General features: G+C 42.8%; 1 protein-coding gene across 1 annotated transcript in view; it reads left to right on the forward strand.

Moving 5' to 3' along the window:
* Positions 1-22,551, forward strand: part of LOC146829907 (CD5 antigen-like) — a 459,716-nt gene that overhangs the window by 298,094 nt on the left and 139,071 nt on the right. The window contains exon 4 of the mRNA XM_085604183.1: positions 8,083-8,400. Within this exon, the coding sequence (XP_085460309.1) occupies positions 8,083-8,400 (318 nt within the window). The remainder of the gene's footprint in view (positions 1-8,082; positions 8,401-22,551) is intronic.

Raw genomic sequence — 22,551 nt, forward strand, 5'->3', positions numbered from 1 at the left:
TAGAAATAAATACATATATTTTATAAATATACCTGATGTGGTTCCCTTTCATTTAGCCATTCAAGAGATTATAGACTGGTAAAACAAGGTGCTTTACATTCCTTCAAGACTTAGCCTGAAGGCTGCTCTCCATAGCTACCACTAGGATAGCTTTCAATAAAGGTTGTCTTTAACCTATCATCAATAAGGGGTTTTTTGGACTGGAGCAAGGTGCCCATTATAACTAGTGGACAGCATATACCAGGCCAACTTCTCACAATTAAATCCTCCAATTTCTAAAATCTGTCCGAACCTTAAGTCCTTAACTCTAAGATAATTGAGATGGTCATTATACTTTGCAGGGTTTAACTTTACAATCACAGATCGACATGGCTCTGCAAATGGAAATGCAGACGCCTTTTCAATAATGGATACTCAACCAAGGACATATACAAAGGAAATTACTCTGATTATTCCTACAGAAAGATTTGCTTGTGCCTTACAATTTCCTGAATTTAAGACAAAGGTGCAAGAGTCAATGTCAAAGGAAGACGTGCTAGAGTGGACAAAGGAAAATGCAGAAAGAAAAAGTTTGGATAATCTCCCTTATTTCAAAGAAATACTCTACCTACCCACGAAAGAATTACAAGAGTTGGCTTTAGGGATTTGTCATGAGGATTAGCTGGCAAGTGATAAAGGAGACTTTAAATCGACAGACCTAGTAAAGAGACATTTCTGGTGGCCTAAAATGAATCCTCAAATAAGACAACATGTTCAAACTTGTGGTAGATGCCTCAGGGGTAAAACTGAGGGGAACTTCTACCATTCCCTATTGCACCGTACCCTTGGCACACAGTCACAGTGGATATGCTAGTAGATTTACTGTCTAGTCAGGGCTATAATACCATCCTAGTATCCGAGTTATTTCATCCTCTTCAAAAGATTCCTAGTGCTCCTCATCTAGCTCAAATCATTGCCCAGCACATAGTCAGGGCACATGGTCCCAGTGGTTGTAAATTCTGATCGACGTGGCCCATTACACTTCAAACTTTGAGAAGGCATTTATGAAAAGGCTTGCAATAGATTATAGATGCTCCACTAGTTATCACCCAGGAGCTTGAACAATACTTAAGCCTAAAACTTTTAGACCTCGATGGAGAGTGGCCAGCATTAATTTGCACTGCGGAATTTGTGTACAATAATGCGATTCATGCTTCCACCCATTATTATCCATTGTATTTAAAGTCTGGAAGACACCCATATGTTGACAAAGTTCCAGCAGTGTATTATTTTAGCAAATTAATTCAGAAGGCCTATCAATCTGCTAAAGAACACTGATAAAAAGCTGAGGCCTAATATAAAATTCATGCTGACAAAAAGAGAAAAAAAAACCCAAACTATAATAAAGGAGACAAGGTCTTGTTATCTACTCAACATTAACACTTAAAAAGGATTTTTAAAAATCAACCTAGATATTTAGGCCCCTTTAGAGTGGACAAAATAATAAATCCAGTTACTGTAAAACTCAAATTGCCCTCCAAATACGGATTCATCCAATATTTCATGTTGCTCTGTTAAAAAAAAATCCTCTAAACTTAAGAGTGACATTTCCTCCAGATTCAGTTTGGTTGGGTTCTGAGAAGTCAGCAGATTCTTAATTCAAAATTCAAAAAGGGAAGGCCTTACGACCTAATTTAGTGGTAAGGTTTTGGTCCTGAAGAAAGGTCTTGGGAACTCTCTCAAAATGTTCACGTCCCACGATAAGTGAAGCAATTTCATCTCTTATTTCCCAGCAAACCTTTTTTGGAGAAATATTCTTTGGAGGGGGGTACTCTCAGGAACACAGTAGCCAGCATCAGAAACTGCTCACTAGGGATGAAGAACTGCTGGAGATTACAAATATCCCTTCTCCTGATCTCATGCTGCTGCTCAAAAGATTGCTCCTGGTGTTTGCATGCTCACTCTCCACAAAAGACTAATTGATCGTTCTAGTCCTGTTATGCTGCCTCGCCCTTGTCTCTGCTTCTTGCGTGCATCCACACAAGAACGCGTACTTCAACTGCCTTCTTCACCGCTTCACCGAGGAGAGTGCCGTTTCTCAGTCTTGCTTACTCAGAAGACATTTTGAATAGTTATTCCGCCTTTGAGTTACAAGATGTACACACCAGGGGTTATTCCCCATTTCTACAGAGTATTGTTTTTGGATGAATAAGAACAAAACTCTCCACAAGCAGTTTTCTCTGAGGAAAAAATTATTACACTGCAGCTATAAGGATGAACGACAGTAAGAAATAATCATATGAGAGAGACTGAGTTGTCATTAGCCTAGATTCGTAAAAGAAAGACTGTTATCCAAGAAGAAGTTCTGACAGAAGATTTCCCTTTTTCCTTTCTGGAAACTCATACCATAAATATATTTATATCAAAGACTGCGTATTACAAACTAAGAAAGACTCTGAAAAGATACACAAGAAGAAACCAATAATGCATATATGAGTTCCACATTTCTAAAGAAACAAAAGGACATTACAACGCTGTAACAGAGAGGAGCTATCCAGAAGATGAACTAAGGTAGGTAAATGATTGATATGAAAGAGAGTGAGTTTTAGAGAAGTAGTTGTTTGGAAATGTTTAGATTATTTTAAGCATATGATTGTCCTCCTATGTAGGTGTTGTTATGGATCTTCTAAAAGAAACACCTTGAGAAGACCTTAGGAAGCATAGAAATAGAAGCGCTCAGAAGGACGCCTGACTCTGGAGGCAGTCTCTCTCTTTCTTCCATTCGCCCTGTTCCCCGTGCTTGTGCAATTTGAGAGATTAGCATTCAGCAACACACATAGAAATTGCCTCCATTGATTGTTTTAATGCAGGAAGGTGTCCCTTCTTGCAAAAAAACCATCTTTCGCAAGGATGCCTGTCTAAGGGCAAGGCAGCCATTTGAGCGTCAGCGCAGTAAAAGTGGACAGGAATTGCTGCCCTTTTCTTTTGATGTAGGGCAGCACAGAAGGAATACTTGCTGCTCTGTCCTATGCCCAAAAATAAGTAAATGAGGCCCCTAGCCGTCAATCTGGCATTGACCAGCATTATTCAATCCATGGGAAATTTGTTGTCAAAATTGCTGTGCAGGAATATTTCTGGTTTTAAGTCAAAGCAACCGAACAATGACTAGTTAATAATTGCTGAGAAATATGTTATTGTGATCTTCCATGAAACTTGGTACACGGAAATATTGTCTGGGATGGATATGAAAGTTTCAGTTCAGCTCTACTCTCTCATAGTGGCTCAGCTCAGGGAAGGTTCAGAGTTTGAGGGCTTGCAAGGCTGAACTAATTGTTTTTAAAAATAGGAGAATTCAAGTCCTTTGGGTTGTACTTCCCAGCACTTTTAATATTTATTTCAATAATTTCGACAAATCCGTCAACACGCAGAATAGGGAGGGTGATCGCAACAATCTTTTCATGTTTTAACTGTTTTAAAGAATCGATCTCTCGCTGTCTCCAATGACCATTGACTTCAATATTATCCTGGAGGATTTTAATGCTAAAATTGCAACTAATGCTACTCAGAATAATCCCTTTTCGATTCAGGATTGGGTAGATATCAAGGGGACTAAGCTTTATAGATATGTCTTACAATTTGGCCTCCTAAATGTGGCAGAAACATTGGAGGATCAGACCAATATCAGGGCTACTTTTGTAGGCTGGGACAGGGCACAATCATTGACTATGTCTCCATCTCAGAGTATATGAAGGTATTCTCTTAATCCTGGAGGACTCTCAAAAAGAGTGTCAGTGACCATAACCCAAATGACTTCTTAATTTTCCTATCAACAGGCACAGATTGTCTGCTGAGAAAGGAACTAAGAACCTGCAGACCACTGACAAAGGGTTGAGACTCAGCTGGAGAGGTATTCATTTTCCCGACCTTGCCTTTTTCCATCTTTAGCGCCAGTTTTGATCTAATAAATGGTTGTTTGCTGACTTTCAATTGATCCCGCCCATTTATCACCGACGCTTCATTTAAACTTAATATTCCATCGAGAGAGCTCAGTTCCAATTAAGAAAAGATCTTCCCAAAGATGGTTTAAAAAAAGAATGGAGAGTAGCAAAAAAAAATATGCTATGTTGGGCTGTTAATGGTGTTTCTAGAAATCAAGCCAACGTTGTCAGGGCTAAAGCTGCTTCTAAGTTAACAATTAGAGTGTGGAAAGAAAAAAGAAAGGAAAAAACCTTGCAAATTTTCATTAAATCCCGTAAAGACAAAGGTTCTGGTGCCTTTTGGAAAATTGTGAGTGCTAAGAAAAGTGGTTGAGATAACTCCAACAGGCCGGCTACCAATATTAGTGCCAAAGGTTGGGTGGAGCATTTTATTAATATTTTTTCTTTCGGCATGGACAGTAATAATGTTGTACAGGAGGCTCACATAACTTGCCTGATGAACATCCATTTGTCTCTTGAAGAGGTTGTAGACACCATTAGAGGTAGCCCAGCTCACAAGGCCCGGAACCTGATGGGCTCTCTATGGACTGTATAAATTAAATACCCAATTCTGGGGGCCCATCATAATTAATGTTTTGACAGCTGCTGTGTCACCAGTATTCCAGCTTCATGGCAGACAGCTACTAGTGTTTGTATCTTTAAGAAGGACAATAGATAAGAACCTAAGGGCCATATGTATCAAATACTTTTGCATTTGCAAACGGTGCAATTCGGTATCTTTGCCCATTTGCGAAAGCATAAGAGCTTTTCAAGGTGTATGATATGCGTTGTAGTCGCAATTTTAGGTAATCACAAATGTGCCAAGCAGTTTCTAAATGCAAACTGTGCAGTTAGAACATGATTTTACCATCGACTTGGAGTTGGTGTAACAATGTGCACATTTTTGAAAATGTATTTTTCAAAGTGTCATGTGGCACACATGCCTCTAGGGAATTTGTGCTTCTTGCATGTGTGCATTTCTTTTTTGGGGTGCTTCGGGGGGGCCTTAGGCCCCAGGCACACCTGGTATTGCATTACCTAATTTGTGATTACCAATTAGGTAAACACAGATTAGGTAATGCCAAACCATTTGCACCTATGGTCCTTTAGGCCCCATAGGAAAGAATGGAGTAGTATTACATAATAGCGATTACCTAATTGTGATTACAAATCTTTAGTACTCGCTATTAGGTAAACCATATTTTCTTACATAGAATTTTGCATTCCTTAAATAGCGATTACCTAAAATTCACTATTCAAGTAATGCAAAATGGAGTTTCGATACATGTGACCCTAAATGCTGCAGGCCGAACTCTATACTCGATTTAGAGGTCAAAATTTTAGGACGTATTATTTTACATAGAATGGAGGCCTGGGCAAATGAGAATAAGGCAATATTATTATGGTGCTGTTTGGATTTAGAGAAGAATTGGGGACTCAAGATCAATGCTCGTACTTGCACCTATTCACTGAAAAGTACACTGTAGCCAAAAAAGGAACTATGTATACCTTTCTTTTATTGCTCTCAGAGGTGTCTTTGACTGTGTCAACCGATCAAAGCTATTGGACATTTCAATACATATGGGCCTACCCAAACCTCTTGTGAATTTTTCACAGGCACTTCACAGTGGGGTGACTGCTTCTGTGAGGTATGGCCCAGAGGGTACTGCACAACACGAGTCAGGCTAGCCAGAGGGGTTTGTCAAGGCTGTGTCCCTGCCCTCATATTGTTTGATTTGTATATTAATTAGGAGTACGTGGAACTTGAGAAGTTTCACTCCACGGAGTTATGCAGAGTTACCCAAAAACTCAGCGAGACTTAGCGGAGTTCCCCAAGCAGTGGAGTTGTGGTACGTCACTCTGCTTACGCAGATTTTTAGCACTGGAATCTGGTCCCACGCTATAAAGTCAGCACAAACGGAACCACACGGTGTGCCAAAAGGAGCTGCATTTTTCTACACAAGCGGCAGCTTTCTCAACACGAGCGGTAGCGACCTGTTACGACTGCCTGCATTAAGAAATCTTACTGACAGGTAGTCTAGCACTTGATTTTGTTGCTCTCGCGACTTACCATTGGTGAGCCGCACACAAGAAAAAACTCTGCCACAAGGTATTTGGAAAAGTACTACCGTAAGCTGAGCACCGAGTGGCAAAACTCCACGAATTCCCATGGAGGAGCGTAGTTTACCGCCCACCCCTAATATTAACAGGATGAGCAATTTTCTAATCGCTACTGGCAAGGATCTGTCAAAGTTGGGGCCCTGGTTTGTTTCTGCACTACTGTTTCGGCACGACTATATGCAGATGATGCTGCCTTAATTGCCCGCACCCCAATAGTCCAAGATAATTTGTTGATCACTTTTTTAAGCTGGTGGACAACCCGAATATTGAAACTAAAATCTCTAAAACTCCTTGCGGGGTCTGTGATAAACAATGCCAGAAGGTTAGACAACTCACTATGAACAGAAAACCGATTATGAGAGTAAATGATTTCTCATATATAGGGGTGATCTTCGATGTCCGGAGCTCCTGGTTAACTTGCATCTCACACAGGTGTCTCTATTTTAATCAGTCTGTGAGGGTAATCTTTGATTTAGTCAGAAAGGTGGGTAAAAAGCTGTGCTGCCTATCTTCAAAATGTAAAAACCCAAGTACATTTCAGTTGTATCCTATGGGGCAGCCATCTTGTCTAAAAATGTAACAGGAGGGGAGCCGCTATTATAGATGTCTGCTTGGACTTCCACCATCCAGTCTGCACTTTTATATACTTAAGGATCTGGAGCTTCCTTATATTGAGGGTTCCATCAGGCTAGAAGCTCTTCTTTGGATTTTAATTTGGGCAAATGAGCAGACCAATTTCAAATGTATGTTCATCACTTGCTTTTACGCCTGTGAGTAGGGCCTTAAAATGAGTGGCTAAAATATGTTAAGAATAGTACAGAAGTATTGGGCAGACCTGAAATGTTTACTTCCCCACACTTGATTGATAAAGGAAACGCAAAACGAATCAAAAAGATAAATATGTCTTTTTGCAGGGTGAAGAGAAAGAATATTGAAAAAAACATTGTCAGGGACTAAAGCTGCTTTTAAATTAGCTATTAGGGTGTGGAATGAAAAACTGGTATTAGGACGGAATCCAGTTTAGATGTGTAAAAAATACGTCAGAAAACTCGTTCCCAACAAACTTTCAGTTGGATACCATCAGGAGCCGTCTGTGTTTTTCCTCCTTGGCCATTGTGACTCAGCGTCTACTTTAATCTGTGATGAGGTTTCTACTCTGACCTTGGCACATTTGTCTGTAAATATCATGTGTTCCCTCAATGAACATTTTTATTACCAATTTTAAAACTAAATGATTTTCATCAGCGCAAACCTGCACTCTAATTTTAATTTATGTCATCCAGTCCCCTGGTGTGTTCTGCAGTTGGTAGGTTTTTAAAATCGCCATTCATATGCACAACTCAATGGGTTACTAAATATTTAAGAACAAAGTCCTGTGCACACTTTTCAGGGTTGTGTGGTTCCAGTGTAGGAACCGTTAATCGAGTGTTCTTTGTGTAACAAGAAATATGAGAGTTGACATCAAGCGAATCTTTCTGAAGATGTTTATGTATCAAACCAAATCAAATACAGAAATGAAAACCAACCAGTTACTAAGTATTTGTTTTCCAAATGTTGGACGTTTTACAGTTATGAATAATAAACAATAGATGTTATGGTTCTGATATACCCCGGGAACCATTTGTGATTTTGCATGAGTTTTTGCTTTTGATGTATTTGTATGATGTCATTGGTATTTTTGCGACCTTATTGTCTTATTCTTTTATGGATTGGTTTTAAATTCGACATAACGATTTTATTAATTGATTGATTGATTGATTGATTGATTGATTGATACTCATATTGTGCATGGAACATGCTCTCTGATGTGATTCTCCTGTGACTTGCCTTCACCGCTGTGTTCCTGAGGTTTTGTTTACAAACCAACAATACATACTGCTTCATATTCAGTTATTCCTATAGATGTTGTATTACTAAACAAAGTACATCATTGTAGCATCTTTCACATGAGTCGCAGGTTTATTGAGTTCTTGGATAGTAATTGACACTACTTCTTTCTTTTCAGGACCAGATGAGATCCGCTTGGTGAATGGGATGTCCCCTTGCTCAGGAAGAGTTGAACTCAAGCAGAATGGTGTTTGGGGGTCAGTGTGTGATGATGACTCTTGGGGACAACAGGAGGCTTCGGTTGTCTGCAGACAACTGGGCTGTGCACTGGTGCAGGACTACATGCATAATTCCTCGTTTGGAAAGAGTTCTCTTCCAGTGCTGATTAGCAACATTCAATGCCAGGGATATGAGGCCGCTCTCTGGAAGTGTGCACAGCAAGACTGGGAACTCAATACCTGTGCAACAGGAAGGGACGCAGGAGTGACTTGTACTGGTAAGAAATACTAAGACAATGCAAGCAAATTCTTTATTCTTACAGGACTATAATTTATACCAGACTACAATATTGTGATAAAAAGCAAAAGGCTACTAATGATGCATTTTAGGGCTTCTACTGTAAGCAGTAACACAGACCAGGCCAGTGCTAATCATGAGCGGGTTCTATACACATTATCATAGCACAGACGAGATTTATTCGATGATGAGTATGCCATATAATAGGATCACAGAGAATCACTGTCCATTCTCAAGTGAGTGCAGGATACAGTGATATCATTCAGACCCACTATCCATCCTTGAGTGAGTGCAAGGTACAGTAGGATCATTCAGACCACGATCCATCCACAAGTGAGTATTGAATACAGTAAGATCATTTAGATCCATTTTCCATCCTCGAGTGAGTGCAGGATACAATATGATCATTCAGATCCACTGTCCATCCTTGAGTGAGTGCAGGATACAGTAAGATCATTCAGACCCACTATCCATTCTCGAGTGAGTGCAGGATATAATAAGATCATTCATACCCACTATCCATCTTCAAGTGAGCTTAGGATACAGTAAGATCATTCAGACCTCCATACATCCTCAAGTGAGTGTTGAATACAGTAAGATCATTCAGATCCACTTTCCATCCTCGAGTGAGCGTAGGATACAATAAGATCATTCAGACCCACTATCCAACCTCGAGAGAGCGTAGGATACAGTAAGATCATTCAGACCTCCATACATCCTCAAGTGAGTGTTGAATACAGTAAGGTCATTCAGACCCACTATCCATTCTCGAGTGAGCGTAGGATACAGTAATCATTCAGACCCACTGTCCATCCTCGAGTGAGTGTAGGATACAGTAATCAGTCAGACCTACTATCCATTCTCGAGTGAGTGTAGGATACAGTAATCATTCAGACCTACTATCCCTCCCCGAGAGAGTGTAGGATACAGTAATTATTCAGATCCACTATCCATCCTCGAGTGAGTGCAGGATACAGTAAGATCATTCAGACTCACTATCCATCCTCGAGTGAGTGTAGGCTACAGTAAGATCATTCAGATCCACTATCCATCCTCGAATGAGTGCAGGATACAATAAGATCATTCAGACCCACTATCCATCCTCGAGTGAGCGTAGGATTCAGTAACATCATTCAGACCGACTATCCATCACCAAGTGTGTACAGTATACAGGATACAGGATACAGTAACATCATTCAGACCGACTATCCATCCTCAAGTGACTGCAGGATACAGTAGGATTACTACGACCAAGAAAAAATCCATGAGGGAGTGCAGGATATCGTAAGACTCCATCTACGAGTGAGTGTAGTTAGGCAAAAGCAAATGACTTGGATTTCGCACACCCCCAATTTCACTGTGCCAGGAAATCCTTTGCTAACTTTTCCCAAACTACCTAATATACATTTTTGTCTCTCTTTTGATTTGCAGGAAACCCAGTTAGATACAGAGTTTGAAATAGGTCTATTTGGTTACAGCAGTTCCTCCTTTATAGCGGCATGCCAAAGGGGGGGTCCGTGTTTTTTATTGAAATCAGTCATTTTGTTGCAGTCTACCAAAGTGTCTTTGTCTTTGAATTTTGCATTGATGATGTATTGTTCAGTCGCAGATGTCCATGATAAATGTGTGGAATACCTCGTTTGCAATGTTTATTTTTCACCCACTTGTGACTTTAAGAATGACATTTCAGTTCTTCAGACAGCCATCCTGAATGCAGAGAATTTATTTCCAAATGCCATCTGTTAATTGTAGGATCATTTATTGTTAACATCTCCTCATCTATTTATCAGTAGTGTAGCTTTTCTGAGCTCAATATGTTTAGACCCTGTACTTCTAAATATAAGGAGTGATAAGCGGGCACCTCTATTACTCAAATGTGCATTAGAATGAAATGTGACGTAAATCAATTGAAGGTTCGATGACCGCCCATCTGAAAGTTTTTTATGGCAGCTGGAAACTCTCAGGTTTCCATTAGATTTTGCCTTTCTACACTACCTTAATTCTAAATCTGTATCTGGCATGACATGAGGCTCAAGTCTCGGGAGTGATCATCTTTAATTAACAATTGGCCTTTGGTTGTAAAGTGAACTTCTAACTACTGGTCCCCATTGTGCAGGATCAAAAGATCTCATTCAAACAGGATTTATGTAATGATCTAGTTATACATGAGAAATTAAGGATGCAAATTCAATTGATTGTTGACTCATCTTCAGGCAATGTAAACAACCCTTTATTTGAGAACTTACTTTTAATAATAATAATAATAAAACCACTTATAGAGCGCCTGGTTACACTCAAAACGGTGTGTCCCCGCGCTTAAGAAATGCTAATGTCCCCCTGAAAAGCCGATGTCCGAGGCTAAATCAATCCTAGGGAGAAGAAGACATTTATTCACTAGGGAAAAGGTACGTTTTCAGCTTTAGTCTAAATCTAGCTTCAGAGGGTTCCATACGCAAGTCGAGAGGGAGATGGTTCCAGTGCCTACTGGCTAGAAGGCGAAAGGAGCTACCTCCCATCCTGGTCCTGCGTACGCGAGGGAGCTGGAATAGCATCGCTCCAGCCGATCTCAGGTTGCGAATAGGGCGATGGATGGTAAGGAGATTGCGTAGATAACCAGGTCCTTTACCCTGGGCAATGCGATGGACAAAACAAAGTGCTTTGAACTTGATGCGCTCCTCGATAGGGAGCCAGTGGAGTTTCCGTAATGCTGTTTTTCCTGAAGCCCTGCGAGGAAGATTGAGAACCAGGCGGGCGGCTGCATTTTGGATGCACTGCAATTGATGTAAGCCCTTTCTTTTTAGGCCAAGAAGAAGAGCATTGCCGTAGTTTAGATGTGGAGTGACTAGGGCATGAATCAATGTTTTCCTGGCACTAATGGGGAGCAGGGTGAGAACTTTCCGAATAGTTTTTAATATTCCAAAACATTTTCCCGTAGTTTTGTTAATCTGTTGTTTAAAAGATAACTCCCCATCCAGCAACACTCCCAGATTTCTAACGGAGTCTGCCGGGACGGGAATTTCACCTAATTCTAGTGGCCACCAAGCCTGGGACCAGGCCGAGGGGGATTTACCAACCACCAACACTTCTGTTTTATCGCCATTAAGGCGTAGGCAGTTGTTGTTCATCCACTCTGCCACAGCTCTCATGCAGTTGGAGAAGTTTTAGCATCCTCTGCCTGATTGTTGGTGAGTTTAATTATTAGTTGGGTATCGTCCGCATATGAGACGATATCTACACCAAAAGCATCCACAATATGTGCTAAGGGCTCCATGTATAAATTGAATAGCGTGGGGCTCACACTTGAGCCCTGTGGAACCCTGTGTCTCAATTTGCGAAGAGTCGATTTGTAGGGAGGATAGGAAATCTGAAAGCTCCTGTTATCTAGAAAAGATTCTACCCACTTCAGGGCTGGTCCTTCAACTCCCAAATCTGAGAGGCGTGACAGCAGCATCGAGTGCAGCACGGTGTCAAATGCTGCACTGAGATCTAGTAGAACCAACGCTGCCGTCTGCCCCTCGTCCGCAGCTAGTCTCAGACATTCAGTGGAGAAGAGCACCGCCGACTCAGTAGAGTGGCCCGCTCTAAAACCTGACTGAGTGGGGTGGAGAAGCGAGTTTTCTTCAATGAACTTCATGAGTTGACTATTGACTACCTTCTCCACGACTTTCCCACAAAATGGGAGGAGAGAGATGGGGCGTAGATTTTTTAACTGGGAAATGTGGACATTGGGTTTCTTTTTCAGGGGTATAACCTGTGCTGTTTTCCAAGTGTTAGGCACGTGGCACTCCTGGAAGGATAAGGAAATCAAGTGTTCAATCTGTTCAATCATGCAGTCAAATATTCCCTTGCAACGATTGGGGGATATCACATCCAAAGGAGAGCCAGTCTGAATGCTATTAACAATAGTAAGTAAATCTAACCTCTCTGGAACTCTAAAACATGTCAGACGGGGTATGGTGGCGGTGATATTTCTCACTGCCGAATGTTTAGTTGGCATGTTATCTGTAAAGGAAGCGTGTATTAAGTCCACTTTGTTTATGAAAAAATCTGCAATCTCATCACATAATTCATTGGAGAAGATGTCTTGGGCCTCTAATCTAGTGGGAATCATAAGCTCTTTGTAGATTGAAAAAAGTTCCTTAGTAGGATTTTTTGCCGATTCTATACGTTCTTTGAAATGAGCGCCTTTAGCTGCTCTTACGAGTTTGTGATAGGCTTTAAGTTCTCTTTTATAATTCAGTTTATCCTCAGAATAGTAGTTTTTCCTCCAGCTACGTTCAGTATTTTTACATTTAGCTTTAGCTTCTTTAAGTTCTTTAGAAAACCAGGGGGCAGTCTTAATTTTCCTGGCGGGGGGCTTTAGTATCCGTGGCGCTACCTTGTCCAAAGCCCTAGACATCCATATTTCATAATCGGCCCAGGCTTTGAGCAAAGTGTTACCTGGAGACGGGGATTCTTTAAGTAGAGCGGATTTATAGTTTTCCTTCGTAAACTTCTTCCGGTCTCTACGCTTCTGAGGTCTAGGTTTGATCATACTATCATCCTGTGGGCCAATTTCAATCTCAAAAGGAATAGCGAAATGGTCTGACCATGTAATTTGCAATGGAGTGGCAACCTTAACCCCTTTCCAGTTAGAAAAAATGGGGTCAAGAAGGTGGCCCAATTGATGTGATGGGAGAGTTGATTGCAGTTTGAGCGACTGTGATTTCAAAGCATCTATCACAGCTTGTGCCTCCTTACAATTGGGGTCCTCAAAGTGGAAATTAATGTCTCCCAAAATGAGAAATTTTTTGTAGCGAAGTGCATGCTGAGATATTAGCTCTGTCAGATTATTACAGAACTGGGAAGTCTTGCCTGGGGGCCGGTATACAAAAAATCCATTAATAACATTTTTAGGGTTGGCTTTAATCGAGAAGAAACCACCCTCACTGTTAGGTAGAGTGGCCTTCTCTAAGGTACAGTGTAGGTCGTTTTTATAATGCGCTGGCTAAGCCTATACAGCCTTCTTTTAACACCTGCTCCCACTCATATAAAGGAACAAAAAGAGGCCCAAGTCACACAACTATGGGGGTCTTTGCAGAGTGCCTTTGTTAAGAGAAAGACCAGTAAATTATCGCAAAGTGTTTGGATGGAGACTGTAGGAAGCTGGCTCTGTATATTCTATGACAAAGTAAGGTATAGTGTGCACAGAGTCCAGTGGATCTGCAGGGTTATAGCAGAAGCTAATTAGACAATCACTGGCAGCTTGTGGTACAGCGGTTGAGCAGTTATGCTTATCAGGAGGGTCTTTTAAGCATTTATTGTATTCACTCAGATAGGAACTGATGGCACACACTCAGAGGCTGAATCCAGACCAAATAGGTAAGAATAAAAAAGATATGCTTATGTTTTGTTTCTGGACCCAAGCAGGACTTGGCACAGGTGAGCAGAATATGCTTTCAAATGCAAACCTTTACAAGAAAAGGCAAATGTAGATGAAATTGGAATTGTTACAGGTTTGTATTTGCTTTTAAACAGTTCAGAATACATTAAGATTACGTTGGATTACTGTAATATTAAATTTCAGTTACTTCGACTACTCTTAGTGATATGCCGAGGTATCACATCATGGAGCATACAAAATACAGTTAAGTATGACAGATTTTGGTTCAAAAGAAAGTTACTTTGGTTTCCATGCAAACGTTAGTTCACTACTTACAACATTTTTAGGAGAAAAATCCTAACATGGATTCCTATGGAGAAAAATAGTGTTCTTGGTTTGCAGGCAAGTAAACAACTTACAATGCTGAGTGTCTGGAGTTAGAACCAATGTTCCCCAAGGTTCAGGTTCGCACTCAAAGAGAGTCACCAGTGGCACTGGGGCGCAGGGTGCAGAGTGCAGGGGCCCAATGTTAGCCAATAGGGCTGAGGGGTCGTCAGTCAAGGGTTGCTTATGAGCAGGTCACTCGGTTATGGGAGCAAAGCTCCGGGGATTAAGATCAGAGTTGCAGGGTCCAACAATCAGAACATGAGCTGCACCAGCAGCAGCATGGAGGCGGCCGGAGGCAGAATGCCAAGGAGACGTCAGGTGCCCTGTGGATTTCAATGGCGATCTCTGGTTTGGAAGAAGAACTGCAGGCTCTGGCAAGGAGGTTTGCTGAGGGTGACCACTGGCCAGAGAGGTGAGTTGGATTCTTGGGGGATGCCTGGACACCATTGGTTGGGCCACAAAGGCCGTGAGGCGTCAGGTGCAGGGGTGTCCTTTAGGCAGCAAGTTTTCTTACTAGCTCCACTCACAATAAGTGGGACCCTCAGGTTTAGGCTGCAGGCATCATTCTGAAGCTCGAGGTAGGTCGGAATCACCAGATCCCAGGTCACGATTGCTGGGGAAACCTCCTCGTGGTGTTGAGCCGCTCAAACTCGGGCCAATGGTGTCGGGTGCAGAGTGGTGCAGAATGATGGTGCAGAACCGCAGAGCCACCTGGATTTGGGTTCTCTGTTGGAGTCTTGGTTTTAGCAAACCAGTACTCACAGGAGACAGAGTCGTTCAGGGGAAGGCAAGGCAGGTTCTCTGGGTTCTGGATGGCGGCTGACTGCTGGACAGGCCGGGTTACGCCGTTTGCTGGTTGAAGTCAGGACAGACGGTAGGGCTGGGGCCTCTTCTTCCTTCTTCAGCACGGCTCTTCTGTCCTTCTTCTTTTTTCTTCTCGTATCTGAGAAGGCACGGTTCAGGGTGGCCACTAAGTACTAAATGTAGGTGCATTACAGGGGTGTGCAGGTTGGAACCAGTAGGTACCTTCCTTGGGGTGAGTACACCCCTTAGTATGCCATCCTCCAGTGGGAGGGGGCATAAGCCTCACTCTGATTGGCTCGGTCCCCTCATCGTCAAGATGGAGGGGACTGAGATGTGTGATTCACCTCACCTCCTTCACCAGAGGGGTGGGGTTGGCAAAGGTGGGCACACTTCTTCTCCTAACTTGGTTTTCCCACCGATTCTGGGGGTCAGAATCAGTGGGAGCAAGTTGCTGGGGACAACAAAAGGCAGGGTCAGCTAACAAAGGCGGCAGGCCTTTGAATCTTCCCCTTCATGGCCCGAGCCCATCCTAGGGGAGGAGGCATGACACCTCTTCCCAGGATGGGCTTTGTTTCTGAACCCAGAGAGCGAAGGCCTTCTGCCCAGGGGTCCAGAAACCTGTCTGGTGTTGGCAAATGGCGGGTAGCCATTCAGGAACTACACCAGGGCTGGTAGTTTTTGAGGGGGCATCTCAAAGTGGCCCTCTGAGTGCATTTTACATTAAATCCCACACTGGCATCAATGTGGGTTCAATTTGCTGAGACATTTGCTACCAAGCTGCCCAGGTTTGAGCAAAGCCATTTTGGAGCTGTGGAATTTGTGATGACCAACTCCCATACCATATACTCTGAAGGGATTTACAATGTCTAAGAATGGACTTAGACACTGTAGGGGTACAGTGCTCATGCAACTGTACCCTCACCTATGGGCTTGTGCACGCTGCTAGAGGGGCAACTTTCCTAGGCCACAGGCATTGGGTTTCAGGCATGGCACACAAGGATTTGTGTCATGTCGACTCTTCACTTTACCTTTCTCTGTACCAAAACATGCAGCCTGTAATGGAAGTGTTTGGTTGTTAGTGTGCATGGCCTCTAAGGGTGTCACAATAGGTGCTGCAGCTCTTAGAGGCCTTCCCTGGTCACAGTGCCCATGGTACAAATGTGTGACTGGGTGTCTTATTGGATGCATTAGAGTTTGGCTGGGTGTGTCAGTGTCTGCACTGGAATGTCCCTGAGAGTGTTAGGGCCTGATTCACAAAAGTAAACTTAGACCAAAAATCTAAGTTTAGACCTAAAGTCTAACTTTACTACTAGTAAAGTTAGACCTTTGGTCTAAGTTTAGACCAAAAGTCTAACTTAGACCAAACGTCTAACTTTTCTACTACTAAAGTTAGACGTTTGGTCTAAGTTAGACTTTTGGTCTAAACTTAGACCAAAAGTCTGACTTTAGTAGTATTAAAGTTAGACTTTAGGTCTAAACTTAGGGGCAGATTTATGACTGCTGGAGCATCTCTGCTAATCAGCAGAGATGCGCCAGAAGAGTTGCGACGCATCTGCCCACCCGTGCGCCACCACTGATGCGCCGCATTTACAATGCGGTGCACCGTGGCACTCGGATGGGCAGATGCGTGACGCCTCTCCTGTCGGAAAGGAGGCGCATTGCTGGAGTTGTGTCGCAACCGCATAGCAGCTCCAGCAAGGCTCGGGGTGCCCCTATCCCTAACATGCTGCGTCAATCCTTACGCCTGCTTCAAGCAGGCTCAGGGATTTGACGCAGCATGGCCGGAAAAGTGACTGAAATCTTGTAGATTTCACTCAGCCACTTTTCGGAGGCGTTCCTGTGCCGGAACACCCCCCCTGTGAAGGTACGCCCACATGTGGCGCAAGATTTACAACGTGACGCATCTCCATAGATGTGTCACGTTGTAAATAGCCCGCAGCATGGCGTTGGCTTTGCGCCGCCGCTGCGTCACAAAAGTGATGCAACAGCGGCGCAAAAGTGGCGCACGGGGCTCATAAATCTGCCCCTAAGACTTTTGGTCTAAGTTTACTTTTGTGAATCAGGCCCATAGTGTATGCATTGGTGTATGCCTGGGTGTGTCAATGTATGAAATCAGTGTGTGCCTGGGTGTGTTATTGGAGGCATTAGTGTTCGGCGGGGTGTGTCCATCTCTGCATCAGTGTATATCCATGGGTAAATCAGTGTATGCATCAGTGTGTGCCTGGGTGTCTTCCTTGATACATTAGTGTTCGGCTGGGTGTATCAGTGCCTCCATTGCTGCATGCCTCGGTGTGTCAGTGTCTGCATTGGTGTATACCTGTATGAGTTAGTACCTGCATTAGTGTTTGTTTGGCTGTGTTTAAGACTGTATCAGTGTGGGGCTGGATGTGTCAGGGTTTGTATTGGTGTGTAAATGGATTTACCAGTGGGGTATCAGTGTGTGCCTGGGTGTCTTCCTTGATACATTAGTGTTCGGCTGGGTGTATCAGTGCCTCCATTGTTGCATGCCTCGGTGTGTCAGTGTCTGCATTGGTGTGTGCCTGTATGAGTTAGTACCTGCATTAGTGTTTGTTTGGCTGTGTTTAAGACAGCGTATCAGTGTGGGGCTGGATGTGTCAGGGTTTGTATTGGTGTGTAGATGGATTTACCAGTGACGTATCAATGTGTGTCTGGGCGTTTCAGTGGCTGCATCACTGTCTGCCTTGGTGTGTAACTTGAGAATGTAGGATTGTTAAGCGACACAGAAAGATTGAATTAGTAAACTAAATTACTCCAATAGATGGTACCATAAATATAACATGGAGTAAAAAACCTAAATACAAGTTAGTAATACGTTTTACAAAAGTACACAAAAAACTTTTAATTTCTGCAAAGCATAAGTTCATATTATAAACAAGACAGTACACATTTCTTATGCTGTAACCCTATCTTAAATTACATTAAAGCATTTGATTTTCCTTTTCTTACTGTTCTCAGGTTCTATAGTTATACACCATAAATGATGTACTGTATTATGAATCATCCTTGAACAGTGGGAAAAACAATCATATAGATTGTGGGAAAAAACACAGAACTGCACTTTATGTCACTGTAAATAAGCAACTCTGTGCATTGTACTCACTACAATTATGTATTCATTGTTTTACCTATAGTTACTCAACTAATCTACCTTACTGCTAATAGATATAAAGGACACCGGGATATGGAGACCTTTATAAAGGCATCAATCCTGACCGGCCGAATGATGTCATAAATACTCATAATGCTACTACTACAACTAAACAATTTCACTTTTTGAGTTGTAACCATCAAAAGATAAGAATTTGGGAGCTTATAGGGCAATCGTTGCTTGAATTTAAAGGTTGCTGTGATTACATTCTGTCCATTCAGTTTTACTTTCTAAATAGACAGTATAGAGTCCAGATGTAACACAAACTGCTTCATGAAATATAATAGCCATTATGGTTTATGTTCTTCCAGAAATAGATATTTGGCCATCTTTGAAATTTGCAATCTCTGTTTCCAATTTACTTCCATCAGCTCTGCATCATTGTTGCATTAAAATAAGACACTCCCCACTTCTTGGTGTACATAATCTTGAAATAAGATCTGAGTGACTGTGAGAAGTTGGCCTGGCATATGCTGGTCACTAGTTATAGTGGCCACCTTGCACCAGTCCAATTCGACTCTTATGGTAGATAGGTTTAAGACAACCTTTATTGAAAGCTATCCTAGTGGTAGCTGTGGAGAGCAGCCTTCAGGCTAAGTCTCGGAGGAATGTAAAGCAGCTTATTTGACCTTATAATCTCTTGAATTACCAAATGAAAGGACACCACACAGGTATATATATCAAATATATATGTATTTATTTCTAGACACACTCTACTAATCTCTTAATGAGATTAGAAGCCAGGAACACATTCAAATATCAACAATTCCCATAAGTTAAGCACAAATATGGCTGGGGCCCTAGGGGCGTACCAGACCATATACTAAAAAAGGGGTTTAGGAAAGTCGACTTGCAAGGGGACAAGGCCTAGAGCCTGTAGAATCGCTGGGGCTTCACTAATCCACCCAAGGCAGGTAAGTAAAAGACCCACGGGAGACGCGTGCAGTGTGAGAACACAGTCGCGGGTTCCCTATTGATTTCAATGGAGCAAGTTGTGGTTGGATTTTTAAAGTTTAAGGGTACTTCGAGGAAGTCTAACAACAAGCCACTTACAAGGTAAGTAATTTGAGGGCCAACAAACACTAGGGCACCGGAGTGCACGAGTTACCTCACCCAGGGAAGCCGGGTGAATAGGTGTCTTTTGGTGTTGGGTCGCATCGCTGTTTTCTATGGAAGCCAAAGAAGATTTGCTGCTTGCGAAGACTGAAGAAGTGTCCGGTGGAATCCAAGGCTGGATTCAAGATGAAGATGACCTGAAAGCAGAAGGGACAGTGTTCACAGTCACTTGCCAGTGACCCGGGGCCAGGAAGATGGATGCTCAAGGATGTCGGGTAATTTCAGGTGATCAAGTGTGTTTTGACTCTTCGCTCACGAGGTCCAGGAGAGATCGACGATGACCAGTAGCTGGATTCAGAGTGTCCCACAACGTCTGCAGCTGACTGTGGTGTCGGCAACCGGATTGGAGCCAACAAACCTTGGCAACAACTAGTCTTGTGAAAAGTGAATAAAGTCAATGGTCCAGACCAGCAAGGTTTGAGGGACTCACCCAGTGAGGGTAAGTGAGGACAGGCCTGGAGCAACCAGGGGAGCCCTTTGGTTTGAGAAGAAAGTCTTCAGGGGACCCACAAGCCAACGGGCAAGGGATCGCGAAGACGCCTCTTGAGGAAATGCTTTAGAGGAGCCCACGGTCACTCGGGATGGGGTAGGCCTCTGATTTTTGTACACAACCTGCGGAGGGTTGGGCGACAAATGGTCCAAAGCACAAGTTCGTGGAATGTCAGGAAGGGGTTGCACTTAACAATAGCGCACGGTTCCCAAGTATTGCAGTTCCTCGTCACTCGTGGGGTCCACTCTCCTCAGCTTTGCAGAGGACTCACAATGGCCGTCGAGAAGTCAGGAAATCCACTTCCAGGGCTGCAGGGACTTCCGACTCCGGCGGTAACGGGAAAGTTTGCAACCGTTGATTCAAGTTTTTGGTGCCCGCCAAGCAGGGGAGTCACACCTTGACTCCAAGGGAGATTCTTCCGTCTTCCAAAGGTAGTGGAATGTCGAAGGACCAGGATTCTTCTTGTAAAGTGTCATCCAGGGATATCTAACTTGCAATGGCAAGGGTTCCATAACTTATACTCAAAGGCAGGGAGGGACTAGCTCTATGACCACTCCTCTGGGAGGATGAGGGGGGTGGGTGGTTACACCCACTTCCCTTTGTCCAGTTTCTCGCCAGAGCAGGGGCAGGTAGCCCCTGAACCGGTTTCAGCTGGCATATGCACAGAGGAGCCTACTGCTCCCCCAGTGCAGGACTTCAAAGCACTCTAGTGCACCCACCCAGCTCCAATACACTAAATCCTGTCTGGAAGGTGGTGACACCTCCCTGTGACAGGATGCCTAATGTTGGGCCTCCTCCACTGCGAGTTTCGGTCAGCAGCAGGAGGGCAGCCCTGTGTCTGTGCTGGTGGCATCCATTTTGTGATGCCAGGGCTCTTTCAGATTTCTACCGTGTTTCCACAGTAGGTACATGTCGTCCCCTCTAGAAGGGTGGGATCATACTCCCACACCAGTTACTGGTGTGGGGGTATGATTCCAAGTTGTTTAACACCAAACACGACATGTTCTGATGCAATCATTCCAAAGTTAGCATTTACCGGGAGGTTATAATGCACTTAAGAGTATATGGTTTAACCGCATCCACAAGCAGCCACAGGAAATAGACCCTGCAAGCTGCAGAGGGGCCCTGCTCATGCAGAGGCACCCCCTCACATTTTAAACCAAGCACCCTGCCCTCAGGATTGATAGGGCCTGCCTTAGGGGTGACTGATAGGTTTATATGTGTGTGTAAGGTGAGATATAGGAACCTATACCTCAGTGAGGAGTGCTAGCACTACTTCACCCAGGCTGCAGTAGCAGGCCTGTGGTGTCAGATTTAGTCTGCTTCCCAGGGGTGGCATAATACATGCTTCAGCCCCTGGTAGGCCTGTGAAGTACCCATGCCCTTGGTTCCTAGGGTACCATATACTAGGGGCTTATAAGGGACCACAGTATCCAATCACTAATGCATCTAGTATGCACTCCAAGTTGATTAGAGAGAACAGAGAGACTGGGGCCCTGATTAACAGGTACCCAGCCAGACTATAGCCAGAAACCAGTGATAACATCAGAAAAAAAGTGGGGCAACATAAGTGCAGATCCTACAGTGACAATTCGGGCAGGTATTGTTTTGTGTAGCTTGTTTGAACAGTCTGCCAAAAGACACAGTTTTGCAATCTAGGAGTATTAAATAAAGAAATTGCTCTGAATCTATTTCCGTATTTGATCTGAATGAGCAAACTTCACACTATGGTTCCATGAGCAAGTACGACCAAATAACTTATCAATACATATTTCTTCTTCTACAAGCTACAAATATCACCATTATAAACTCTTGTGCATCCTGTTGAGTTTTTGGAGTAAATTGTAGTCGCCCAGTACATATCTACAAGGTCTCAAATGTGTGAAGCACAGTGTGTTACAGTTCTATCACTACGTAAACGTTGCAGCAAAGCACACAGTGCAGAACACAACATCTTCTGTGGTTTCTGTTCAATTGCATGTACAAGATGAGGTAATTGAAAGAGCATGTTTAGAACAATACTTGCATATCAGTTGACACCAGAGGGGTTTGACATGTGTTAACCAAAATTATGTTTATCGAGTCAATATTTTTCTTCTTAACAGCGTCTTTGTTTTTCTTGTTTTCCTTTCTTTCAACAATTTCAGTACAATCCTTTTTATGTTTTCGCTTTGGACAGATGATGCGTTTTTCATAGATGGGATACTGTCCTAAATGAGGAACAAGAAGACTTCTTAACCGATTATATTCTTTAACATATCTTGGATCAGGACTTACTTTCATGTCATCAAATGCAACCAAATACAAACTGGACAATGTTCTAGCTCGAGATAAGGCACCATATGACATACCTTCCTCAAACGCAGTTCAATATTAATAAATGATGCATCTACACTTAAACCGTGAGATTTATGAATAGTCTCAGCGTATGCTAGAGAAATTGGAAACTGCTTCCTCTGAAAATACAAGTCTTTCATGAGCAAAATACCGACAATAGACCTTCCAATCTGCTTTACGCCATCAACCTGATCACAATTTATTGCTAAATATTCAACCTCAATCCTATTAGGAAAGTAAAGGAAAATGATCACTTACCCTAAGCACAATTTACTAATCATTCCTCAACATCTAAATTACTATGAAAAAGTATTCTACAGTTCTTGCAAACACTTCTCTAATCCTGCAGTTCTGTAAACAGATTTTTCCAATGTATCCAGTTTCACTTGCTGTTTTTGATTTAGGAATACTGCCACACCCTGATGTTCCATTTTGCCCACTGCTGTAAGTTGAAAGAGTTCTTCTT

This window comes from Triturus cristatus, chromosome 5_1 (genome assembly GCF_964204655.1).
Source record: "Triturus cristatus chromosome 5_1, aTriCri1.1, whole genome shotgun sequence".
NCBI classification, from domain to species: Eukaryota; Metazoa; Chordata; class Amphibia; order Caudata; family Salamandridae; genus Triturus; species Triturus cristatus.